General features: G+C 38.4%; 1 protein-coding gene and 1 long non-coding RNA gene across 2 annotated transcripts; one reads left to right on the top strand and one right to left on the bottom strand.

Annotated features, from left to right (window-relative positions):
* The first annotated feature begins 642 nt into the window (after window positions 1-642).
* On the top strand, window positions 643-6,181 carry spp1 (secreted phosphoprotein 1). Its single transcript, XM_079600315.1, has 8 exons — window positions 643-840; window positions 1,925-1,994; window positions 2,087-2,143; window positions 2,246-2,302; window positions 2,908-2,958; window positions 3,123-3,164; window positions 3,965-4,261; window positions 5,563-6,181. The coding sequence occupies exons 2-8, from the start codon at window positions 1,941-1,943 to the stop codon at window positions 5,905-5,907; spliced, it is 903 nt and encodes a 300-aa protein (XP_079456441.1). The 5' UTR covers window positions 643-840; window positions 1,925-1,940; the 3' UTR covers window positions 5,908-6,181.
* Window positions 6,182-9,776: 3,595 nt separating this feature from the next.
* On the bottom strand, window positions 9,777-11,622 carry LOC306991319. Its single transcript, XR_013796073.1, has 3 exons — window positions 11,517-11,622; window positions 11,260-11,320; window positions 9,777-10,798 (listed from the first exon to the last, which is right to left on the bottom strand). It is a non-coding gene; the product is annotated as an uncharacterized lncRNA (long non-coding RNA).
* Between the last annotated feature and the right edge of the window lie 1,149 nt (window positions 11,623-12,771).

A 12,771-nucleotide genomic window follows, 5' to 3' on the forward strand; every position in this document is an offset into this window, starting at 1 on the left:
TGATGGGAAATTCATGTGACACACCATCACCCTACTCAAAATAAACTGTAAAATGTTTTTCTTCCTTTTTATGTGAAAAACATGGGTGCAGTAAACATACATCTCACCTACATAACAATATGATTAACGTGAACCTATCACATATTAGTTACTACTGAAATTTGTAATTAGTACACGTGCACATCAACCACCATCCCCCAAAACACAAAGATATGTGTATGGAATTTGAATCCCAAATCAATAGTAATGGTGCCTAGCAAACACTACCAAATTTACACTTCTAATATGTTACAATAAACTGCTCCTTTCGTGATCTTCTGTGACACACTGTTCCCTACCAAAGTTTGAACTGATTATACACTTAACACTTCATTCTGCTTTACAGCTAGATGCATTAAACCCCCTTAATTGAAGCTATTAAATATTTATTTGCCTTGTTTTATTATACAATAACAATTATAGTGGACATTGAGTCTTTCCATGGTATATGCATAATATGTAATAATAATAAGCATAACAACATTATATCAAGGATCCTAAGAGGAATACAGGATATGGTTTTATTTTTTCTGCTTGTCATGCCTGGCTGTGAATGTTTGCATTGCCTGGCCATATAAACCACAGGAAGAGTGGGAGCAAAAAGGTGGGACAGCAGCGGTAAACCTCATGACATCACAAGCTTCACAGCCATTGGCTGTTTCCTGAGGGAACAGGGTTTAAAAGCCAAACCAGCAGCCATCTCTCACTAGCATCAAAACATAGCAAGATCTCATCTGATAAACGGGACCTCAGTCTATCCTCTGACAGTCAAAGGACTTCACATTTCTCAAAGAGAAAGAGGTAAGTCACTTTTAAACAATTCATTTGTTTTTATTCTTTGGGATGTTGAGGTTAAACACCAATTGTCCAAGGATTCAGTATGCAGATGTTGGAAGAAGCCTGAGTATTATGTGCAATGTATTTACTTGCTTGTAGTCTGCAATTGATCAGGTTCGTCAGGCATTTATCTGTATTTGCACGTGAAGGAATTAGTTTGCGAGCCTATTTTAACCTTAAATCATGAATAAATTAATTTTATGCATTGATGCTGCTCTTAGTAAAAAAAAAAAATGCAGTTCTTTTTCAGCCTCAATGTAAGAACAAGACTGAAGTTATGAAGACTTTTAATGATTCCAACCACAGTTTATTATAGGCAGAGATGATTAACATGAACTTGACAGACGAAAGAGGAAGTTGCGGCTATGGCACATAAAGGCCTTACTAATTTGTCAACTGAGTCATTTATTCCAGCAACACCACCACTAAATTAAAGTTCCATACAAAATAATAATAATACTGGCTGACTGACAGTTGCCACCATTACTTCAACAAAACGCTTCCACGCTTAGTGTTCTGTGCCGCACTTCACATTTCCTTTGCCGCCACACATTTTAGTCCTTGGCTCACAGCAACAAAGATTCTAATGAGAAACTAAGTCTGGAGCCAGAGGCGTGCTGTTTCTTGGGATTGTGGCTGCTACATAGTCTACATATAACTTCTGGAATTATACACCAGAGGGAGATCATTATAGGTATCGCCAAGCACACGCTACCTCAACTTATACTTTATGCAATGCAGTTGTAGCTGAAAATAAATTAGATGTTTCATGGTGAGGAAGTTATTTGGCATTTACCAACGTGATTCTGAGTGCCCTTAAAAGGCATGCTTCCTTCCGAGTCGGTTTGTCTTGCAGTCAATACCAAAAATACCCATTCTTGAGGCAGTTTATAGTTAGAACATAAAACAGAACTGGCGATCCTATGTAATACATGCGTGCATTAGTTGGCGTAACTTTTTTAGGGCCTTTCTAACATACTTACATTTCTAAGTTCAAAATTGACGTTCATTGCAACTGTGCATGTCTTTGTTTTTCTCCCTTTTTTAGAATATTTTGCACAAAAATGAAGACCGTTATCGTTTTAACCCTCCTCATCGCCACAGTCTTCTGCCTACCTGTAAGTTCATTTTAATTGTGAAATCTAGGCATTAAAGTTTTACACTATGATTTTTGTCTTCAAATGTGTAAATGCACTTTTTTCTCTCTCAGGTCAAGCGCTCAGCCAGCAGTTCAGAGAGCTCAGAAGAAATGATTGCTGTTCAACGGGCAAGTATCTTATTTGATATGGGCAAAATGAACACTGTGTTGAAATGAATAATTTGTAAATAAACTATACTGCTATTTTAACAAAACATCTGTCCTATACAGCCACCTCCGATTCTACAAAAAGCTGATGCTGATATGTTCCAGGCAGAACCTACACAGGTAAAACCCGTCCTCTATAGCCTCTAAAATGTCTATAAGAGAAAAGTTAACCCCTAAAATTCTGTTGTTTATTCACCCTTGTGCCATTTCTTTCTTTTGTGGAACACAAAATGTGAAATGGAGTAATATCTTGACCACGTCTTTTCAATAAAATGAGGACTGGGGCTGTCGAGCTGAGAAATTACAAAAAAAAACTACAAAACACCCCCAATTTGTTCTTTTGAGTCAAATCTTTTCAAAGAGTTGGTTGATTCAATTCATTATTTTTTTTAAATGGTCTGAATGACTCGTTGACTCACTGATTCGGTTGCAGTGGTTAACAGCTCACTGTTCCTCACAAAATTAATATTGCACAATATTTTTAAGGTGCTATTGCATTGTCAGTGCATGGACTAATACATAAAAATGATCCACTGAAGAAAGAAAGTCACAGGTGACAAATGATGGGTGAACTATAGGAAAATTAGTGAACTATTACTAAATGTCAAAGTACTGATATAAACTAGCCCATTTGAGCTATTTCAATTCAAGGATGTGGTAATTAGCGCATAGATGAGCAATACAGTGTTGTTTTATTGACGCCGAGGCGTTTGGTTGTGTTTCAGACCACACCAGCAGATTCCAATGAAAGCACAAACAGTGAAGATGACACTGAGGTAAATGAAGACTCATCCTCTGACCACATCACACGTCACTGCACTCCCACAATAGCCAATAAAAGACAACAGGCTCTAAAAATACCATTCTGTTGGTCTACTCTAGACGCACTAGACGTAAGTGACCCTGCTGTGAGTCTCAATACTGTTTTTTGCATTTGCAGGAGGCAGATGAGAAATCTGAAACAGATGAGGAAGATGAGAACGTGAGTCACTCATAATGCTAAAATACTTACGTTTTCTGTCATGTAGAACCATTTTGTCCAGTCGCTAAAACGTGGACTGAATCAACTGCACCCTAGAATTTAGGGTATCAAGTGGTGACCTTCCTGTAGCTCATACAGCTATCAACGCCAAGGTTATAGGTTCAATTCCCAGAAAAATAAATTATACAATTTAAAGCAATGTGGGTTTCTTTGGATAAAAGTGTTTGGTGAATGCATAGATGTCAAGGCAAACATGGTATCAAAATTGTTAATCATAGAAAAGTAAACAAAAACATAACTAAATCCAAAATAATACTGTCTATGGTCCTATGGTTGATGCACACGTTAATGTCAGCAATAAAATATACATGAAGTTTCTCCTCCCTTATTTATTTAAATATTGTGATTACGCACGGTTATTTGCATTTTAATATGTGCATTTAGCATTTTCCATGCTGTCCATAGACCTACCAGACCAGACCTGTGACCCGTGTTTGGGTCTCAACTCACACTTTGAGAGCAACTGGACTAAACAGTACGCAGGAAAGGTTTTTCCATTATTAAGCAATTGGCCGGTTCACAGAGAATGCAAAACTGCTGTGGGACGTCACAGTCACAGTGAATGAGAACATTGATGTTTAACGCACAATTATGAGAAGCAGGATTTTGGAACAATGAGATTTCACAATGTGCTACCCAGCATGATGCCGCAAAAAAGTATAATCCACCATGATAGCAAGAAAACAAAATAATTTTGTATCGTGAGTTATATTGTGCATTAACATATATTGTCCATTTAGGAGACTGACTCCAGTGAGAGTAATTCTGGGGAAACTCAGAGCACCGTAGTCCCAGCCACAGCCGAGCCCTCGCTGGACCCCATCATCAACACAGGCCGGGGAGACAGCATGGGCTACCCAAGCGACTACAAAAAAAACATCGTTTATGAGGACGCAAACAACTTTGAAAAGCTACCTTCCCCATACAAGTCCTACAGCAGTGACAAGTTAGGCGGTTTGACATTTGTGAGCAAGAAGATGTCTGCTTATGATGACCAGAGCTTCAATGACGTGGAGAAAGAGATTCAACTGCACAAGGTAAATAGAAAGGTTGCTTTATGTTTGGAAAATGTGCCCATATGCAGGGTGGACAAGTAATAGAAAAGGAAAACATTTACAGCAGAACAAATGTAAAAAAGTAAGTAGGGCCTACTGTGGCAGAACCATGCTATCAGATGGTAACGTTCCTTGGTAATTAGGGGTAGCTAGTGTTTCGGGTGACTGAGTAATGCTACTAACTTCGCTGCATGTTTCAGTACTGTGCCAGTAATTCAGATATTTTCATAATAGTGTAGCTTTTCCAGTAACAACCTTTATTTCGCGAGTAGCAGTATAGTGCTGCTTGTTTTTTTGGTCCATAATAGCATACAACGCTAATTGAATAATCAAACACACTCACCTCAACGGTCCTCTCTCGCTCCCCTTCTCTCGTAGGAATGTGCGAATCATTTCAGTGAATCGATTCATCCTGAACGGTTCTCTCTCGTAGCATGTAGCGTTGGAAAGTCAGATTTGTTCTAGGGAGTCGATTCATCCTAAAATGATCTATCTTCGTTTATTGTTATAGAAAGCCCAATTCATTCGATTGAATCAGTTCATTAGGACGATTCATTTAAATGAACAAGCTAACAAAAATGATTCACCAGTTCGCCTCCCTGTTTTATGTAGCCTACTAGGCTATTTTTTTACTCAGTTATGTAAATTAGAGTTTTGTGCTTGTATTTAGCTAAAGTTTGATACTTCGTCATCCAAATCATCACTCTAATTGAGATTATTTATTCTTTTAAAACCTGTCACTGTTTTTGAATGAGCAAAAATACAGCTCTAATTAAATGATAAATTATATCATTGGATAGTCAGCTATTTGTTTTAACATATTGCCCTCCTAAATACATTTAATGTAGTTACTATGCTAAGTTAAAACAACAAATAGCTAATTTTTCAAAGCTTTAGCTTGACTGTAGTTTATCTTCTATAAATTTTGACTAGCTTGTTACATTTTTAAAGTAGCCTAGCTTCCCGACGCTAATTAAAGTCGGCATGAAACTGTGAAAGTTGTGATAGTCTTTTCTTCTCTATTGTGACGAGTATATCCGAGTAAAACGGCTCGAACAAGACAAAATGTAGGGCGGGACTTGATGTTGTCCGTGGCGTGGGGAATTGATTGGATAGTTGTGGTTTGCTATTGGTGGATCTCATGTGAGTGACAGGTTGCTCCGCCCTCACGCCAGTAAACACACCATCAGAGAAGAGAAAATGTTGTTGCAAGAGGGAGGGGAAGTTATTTTGAAATTAACAAATGAATAATATAACAAAACTGAATGACTTTGGTTTCTCAGGCTCTACAGGTGCATGATCTTCTGGATGAGGAGGACACCAGCACCCCCGAGATGGAGAACATGGAGCCAGGAGACCGCCAGGCGGCTCTGGGAGGCCAAGAGATCGTTCCTGCCGGGAACCAAGAGCCAGACAGCGAGGGGGCAAGTGCTGGAGACACCGCCACCGACAGCGCCAGCGCCAGCCAGGAGAAAGAAGAGGAGTCAGATAGCAGCGAGGAGACCACAGCCACCCCTGGAGCTGCAGACAGCGAGAGCGACTCCTCACAGAGCACAGAAAGCCAGGAGAGCGATTCGGATGAGGCCAACACACAGACCACCGAGGCTTCCATCATAAACGCAAAGTAATCACAGTCAAGCACAGTCGACACAAACGAATGCAAATGTATTAATTGTATGGTGCTTATGGTGACTCACTCCACGTGGTGTTAGTGTGAGTTCGACGACAAACGCAGAGCACAAAGACACGGTTCATACGAGTTCTTGAGCTGTTGCTATGCAGTTTCATCTCAACAATGTCTTCCTGTTCATTGCACAATTATTTACAAACCTAATGTAAATGTAATTTTATACTGCTCTATGTAATGAATGATCATTTATGAATAAATGTTGTCCTATATCAGTTATGCAGTGTTTCTTTGTGCACCGAGAATACACAAGATAAAGCAATGTCTAAATATTACCAAAGCTACCTTAGAAAATAATTACAAATCTAAACCATTCAACATGGACAGAGTTTGCCTTTGGAAGAGTGGAATTTTATACAACAGATTAGATTTTACCCGCTAAGATTCAAGACTTGGTTATTTTTTTATTTTTTTTGGAACCAGCCTAAACTGGTTTGCTACTTAGTCTCCCTGGTCTGTTCATTGGTTTCGGGCACTTTTTAGGCTGGTTTGAGCAGTGTTTACAGCAGTCCAGCCAAATGATGAGGTGGTTTTTAAAGTCATGAAATAGAAGATGGAATGGTTTTTTATTTCCTATTGTGATGTATATCTGAGTAAAACGGCTTCTCAAACAAGAACCAATGTATGGAGGGACTTGATTTTGTCCATGGGGAATCAATTGGATGGTTGTGGTTTGGTATTGGTGGATCTCATGTGAGTGACAGGTTGCTCCGCCCTCATGCCATGTAAACACATCATCAGAGAAGAAGAGATCCTTCAAGAGGGAGGGGAAGTTATTTGAATTAAAGATTACGAGGCACATGAATAAAAAAATAAAAAAACTGATGTGCACGGATAAATTATTTATGATAAATGCTGCATTATTCCATAAAAAAAAAAATAAGAATTGTTTTTTGGTGACTTAAAGCTTTTTTTTTTTTTTTTTGCTCTGGCATTTCTGCAGTAATTATGACAGTTTACATTATTTGGTTTATTAACAGAAACTTATGACTTGGTCCAGTAACACCCAGGCAATAACCAAGCATCTTGGCCTGACTTTCCAGCAACCACCCTGAACACTTTATAAACCACATATAAACTGTAGCCACTTTTGAAACATTTCCTTTGATAAATAACAAAGGATAAAAAGAAATACCTCTCTAGTACAGTCACGTCAATGCAATGCCTGTTTTGAACGCTATGATGAACTGTGTCTAAATTACAAGACTTACCTGGAGAGATGTCAAACAACCCTCTCTTGATTTCTAAAAACGTATCACACAGCTCCGTCTTTCTTGTGCCAATGTCTTGATATGCAGGCTGCACACAAATATTTGTCAAACTTTGAAGTCTGAGTGAGTCTCTAGTGCTCTGTAATTATCCTGCTCTGAGAACGCAGATAGTCTGGGCCATTTCTTACAAAAATAAATACTAAACTAAACAAATTGTCTAATTCTTTAAATTGACATTGGTGTTGACAAAGTAACAGCATGGTGCACATAACTTCTGCTCCATAATGTGACGTTCTTCTCAACGTACAGTAAGTTTAATTACATCTCTAATCACAGAGCTATCAAAACAAATCCCTCAACGTCTGGTAATGTTGGCAGACGCTTTCCATATATATAATTAACCTAACAACAAAAACACATATTTTGAGGCTCAGATGTAAAATAAAGCAAAGTTCAATGCTGAAAAATCTTAAATAAAAATGAGAGTAAACTATTATATATTTTTATTAATATTTAGCACATACATATGCCAATCACTGAGGTACTAGACAGCCTACAGTTTGTTCTTTTGGATTCATTGTACCATGTCATAGACCATTAAGTTACGTTGTAACAAGCAATGTGCTTCCAATCCCAAATGGCCTTTTCACTATCACTCAGCAGATGCACCTTTTGACTTTCAGTATAATCTGTAACCACGCTAAACGAATGCAATGTGGCATGATATAAATAGTTTAGATCAATTTAAGTTCTTTAATACCAGGAGGCAGTGTTGGGGTAATGCATTACAAGTAACGAGAGTTATGTAATCAGATTATGTAATTTTTTCATGTAACTAGTAAAGTAACACAACTTTTGTTTTAAATTTACAACAAAATATCTGAGTTACTTTATCAAATAAGTTACTCAAGTTACATTGTTTCTCAGCTCTCCTGTCCCCATGTTGAGATAAATCTTGAGTAAGTGCAGAGGCGTTGTGTGTGAACATCAGGCTTGTGCAAAATTCAGAATTTCAGAATTGGCCTCCATTTGAATTGAGTTGACTCCGCCCCACAGGAAGTTGAATTTGAATTGGAATGACAGGAAGTGGTATTAAATTCATGGCAATTCAAAGAAATTCAGTCACACAACAGAAATAATGTGTTGAATCTCACATACATTCAGTGTTAGGAAGGTTACTTTGGAAATGTAATTGCTTACTGTTATAAGTTACCCATTATAAATGTGGTTTGGATTACTTTATTTGGATTACTTTATCAATGCAAAGCAATTTCTTCCTAACATTGTCCGGGAAGCAGACACACTCTGGCAGTTCAAATCTAGACTAAAAACACATCTCTTCGGCCTAGCATGCATAATGTGCGCGCGCCAGGTGTTAAGAGCGCTTGTTGCTCCGCGCGCTGATGCGCTTGTCCTGTTGACATTTCCGATTGCCTTCCTACAGTTGCTTAATAAAAGCGGGCTTTCCACACAAACAAACGTACAATTGTCATTAGTATGAGAAAAAAATGGGATTTTAACTGTCGGGCTCGGGTCAAGCTCGACCATAAATATCTTTGTGCCTGTCGGGCTCGGGTCGGGTTCGGTTACTGCTCTGTCGGACGCGGGCCGGGCTCGGACTGAAAAAGTCGGCCCGATCCGCACTCTAGATGGCGTCTACGCTAATATTAGTCTCTCTGTTTATCCCGAGGTTTACCGCAGTCCGCCGGATCCAGGCCATATCCAGATCTGATGAAGGACCAGCGCCTGGACACGACGACACCGCAGTCCTGAAGTGTCAACTAGTCTCTCCCTTGTGAATGCCTGCTTCCCTTTACATACAGATAAAACGTTGTCGGGATAATTCCAGTTCGCGTAGCTACGTAGACGCGACAAAACATTTCTGAATTATACATTTCTACGGCCTAACAAGTAGTTTGTTGAGGGTTGATTTGTGAAGGACTACAAATCTGTGCCGTCTGTGTTTTCGCGGGTTTGCTTTTTTGAGGTTTGCGCAGAGAAAATGGATAATCGTTTGCACATTCGAACCTATATCAGGGAGTGCGTTCTCGAGACACCAGGTACTTTGGATGGGCAACTTCACTGTTATGCTAATTTCTATTATCACTGTAAAGCTGCTTTGAAACAATCCATACAGTTAAAAGCGCTAAATAAATGAAGGTGACTTGACTTAGATGGCTATAACAGGGCAATTTAGAAAAAGGCCGTGGCAAAATACACTCAAAACAAAAGCCTATAAATCCTAAATAAAAACTCAGAACTTCACAAACATTGGTGGGCATATGTGACATAATATAGTAAACAAGCATGCAAAATGTTATGTAGATCGGACCATAGGTGGCCCTATAACTGTCAAAAAGCTTTGAAAACCATATATTTCCTATGGTAAATTGCCTGTATTGGCTGTAAATTGATTTTTCCGTCTATTGTTTCAGTGGTTAAAAGCTTGCTAAATAAAACCTAATGTCTTTTGATGCTTGTGTGCTTAAAGGCCTTAAAAGCTTGAACCCCGCTAAATGCTGCTCGCAGCTTTAATTATTATTATTCTTTAATTCGGTTACTGAAAAAGGTACAAGAAAAATGATTGAACTCACATATTAATATACTGATATGAATTATTATTTTTTTAACTTCAGACAAAGTACTACTAATAATAAACCCCATTTAAAATTATGTTTTTTCTTACATCATAAAATTGTTTTCTGTTTTGTTTTTCTTAAATGAAAAACAAACAAACAAACAAACAAAACTGAAAATGAACACAACACTGTGATAGGGACATGTGATTTTTAATCTTAATTAATTATATTATTCATTAGTATCAATACCTTCATTATCAACGCATAAGTATTATGTTATACTGTAGACTATAATCAGTTGTGCACTGTTATTTGTACATTCGTTTTGCTTGAAAATACGATTAAATAGCAATAGGCCTATTGTAAGTTATTCGCAGCTCTCATCACCCCTTCTACATGTCGTAGTACTGGTCACATTCTGCGTATCCCAGGTTGTGGTGTCTTCTGTTGTGGTCATTGTGGGTTTTGTTGTGCTGTCAGTGGTCGACGGATTTGTTGTTCTGCTAGTTGGAGTGGCTGTTGTGGGGATTGAGGATTGTGTAGTGCTGTCAGTGGTCGGCAGATTTGTTGTTCTGCTAGTTGGAGTGGCTGTCGTGGGGATTTTTGTCTTGACAGTGGTCGGTGCATTTGTTGTTCTGCTAGTTGGAGTGGCTGTCGTGGGGATTTTTGTCTTGACAGTGGTCGGTGGATTTGTTGTTCTGCTAGTTGGAGTGGCTGTCGTGGGGATTTTTGTCTTGACAGTGGTCGGTGGATTTGTTGTTCTGCTAGTTGGAGTGGCTGTCGTGGGTTTTGTTGTCTTGACAGTGGTCAGTGGATTTGTTGATCTGCTAGTTGGAGCTGTCGTGGGTTTTGTTGTCTTGACAGTGGTCGGTCGATTTGTTGTTCTTCTAGCTGGAGGGAATGTGCGTGGCACAATAACTTCCTCAGAAGATTCAGATTCACTTGATTTAGACTCATTTGACTCAGATTCAGAGTGTGAATGTGAATCCTCTCTGGACCTGGATCTTGAGTCTGATGAATCAAATCCTCTGCGCAAAGGAAACTGAGGATTCAAACAGTTGAAAAAAATATCATTATTAATAGTACTGTATGGTTTAGAAAGAAACTGAAGTAGCTATTAAGTAACTTTCATAGATATAAAAATACACGGTAACACTTTATTTTGATGGTCCCTTTTGAACATTATATTGACTATAAGTAACTTTGCAACTACGTGTCAATTAACTCTCATTAGAGTATTAGTAGACTGTCTGCTTAATATCTGATGACTCTTTATTGTGATGCTCCTTAACAGACATTATACTGACTATAAGTACATGTCAACCTTTTCTAACCCTACTAGTCTACTAATACTCTACTAATACTCTACTAATACTCTAATGAGAGTTAGTAGACGTGTAGGTGCAATGTTACTTAAAGACAACCGAATTTTCTTAAAGGGACCATCAAAATAAATTGAAACCAAATAAACATTTAAAGGAAAACATATAACCGGATACTTACTCTTTTTGAAAAGACAGATGCAACAAAAAGCATCAGCAACATTGCCTGTATTGACTTCATCCTATACAACAAAAGCGCTTAGAGATTAATGTGAAACATTTATTCTCTAAATATTGTTTTCCACAGAATAATATTAATTTTATTTTTAACACATTTTGCTTGCTCATATATTCAGTGATTATTCAGTTACCAGTAATATAGATAGATTCAAAAGCCATAAATGTACAGTAGCATAACTCAAGAGATGAGTGAGTTACCTTGCGTTGATGCTCTCGTCCAGTTATTGTAATGTCACAGTCTGTATTACTCTGGCATCTGTGATAGATTTATAGTCTGGCATCACTATAAATACTGGATGGATGTGAATAAACCAGGGCTTGGTCCAGTGAATTCCCATGTAGATGACGTGACAATAAGTCAACATTTGTGCAACTTCCGGGTCTATACCAAAACTTTCAAAATGCCTTGCAAAATCCCTTCACCACTCAGTGTAGTAATCCAAACAAGACGGTAAATCATGCAACGCCGCTGTCCCATTGCATTGTTTAGACAAATCACAATGTCTGATACGTGTTTAGCTTGTACAAGGCTCAGAACTTAAGTATACTCTATGTATACTTATGTACAGGATTTTCTGTACTGTACATCTCAAATCCACGCGTGTGAAATTATGGCCTTTGACTTTATTTCTAGTGCTCAAAACACAGCTTGAGGGAACTTGATGGATCACTGTTTTTTATACTGTACACATACTGCATATAGTCAAATACTTAATAATAATAATATCCATTTGAATACATTTTTAATACCTGACATTTATATTAACTCATTTTGTGTAACATAAATACAGCATAAAACCTGAGATGTAAATAAGCCCATAAATGGTTAAAGTGTTGATCTATGGCACATAAGTGTGTCCCTGGGGAGTGGCTCTTGGAAATCTAGTTCAAAACATATGTCAAGTTCTTAGCAATATTCAATAATGGTGGTTTCTTATTGTTTTAAAAAACATTTATACCATTTTCTAGAAAAAAAATTCAAAGCCGTGGCGGGGAATGTAGCGCTCAAACGTCGCTGACCTAATCTTCGCCTCTCTAAACTTCCAGACCACCGACTCAACGGCAGTACCCAAGAGTCCAGAGGGCGAAACCGAGGCGTCCCTCAAGATGTCAGCTTGGTAGCAGATCCTGATTTCACCAAGTACAACATGTTCCTGGATCAACATTTCAATCAACCAAAATATGTTGACCCAGGAACGTGTCTAACTCGGCAAAATCAGAACGGGCTTGGTACATTTTTGTTGGAATGAGAAGACCTTAGTTTAGCCAATGATGTGCGTTGGTTAAGTCACATGACATGCAGTTTTTTTTCTGTGGCGCGATTTTGCCCGGTCTCACCCCAAAACGTCATATACTGACGGGTCTTGACCATACGTCAACATACGACGAAAAGGGTACCCCTATAACGTCAATATGAGACGCAGACATAAGCGCACCAGCAGCGACTCCTTGC

This window comes from Phoxinus phoxinus (assembly GCF_949152265.1).
Source record: "Phoxinus phoxinus genome assembly, chromosome: 23".
Classification (NCBI taxonomy): domain Eukaryota; kingdom Metazoa; phylum Chordata; class Actinopteri; order Cypriniformes; family Leuciscidae; genus Phoxinus; species Phoxinus phoxinus.

Coding starts and splice junctions, on each gene's coding strand:
- spp1 (XM_079600315.1), top strand. CDS start 1,941: ATGAAGACCGTTATCGTTTTAACCCTCCTCATCGCCACAGTCTTCTGC. Junction 1,995..2,086: donor CCACAGTCTTCTGCCTACCT/GTAAGTTCATTT, acceptor TTTCTCTCTCAG/GTCAAGCGCTCAGCCAGCAG. Junction 4,262..5,562: donor AAGAGATTCAACTGCACAAG/GTAAATAGAAAG, acceptor TTGGTTTCTCAG/GCTCTACAGGTGCATGATCT.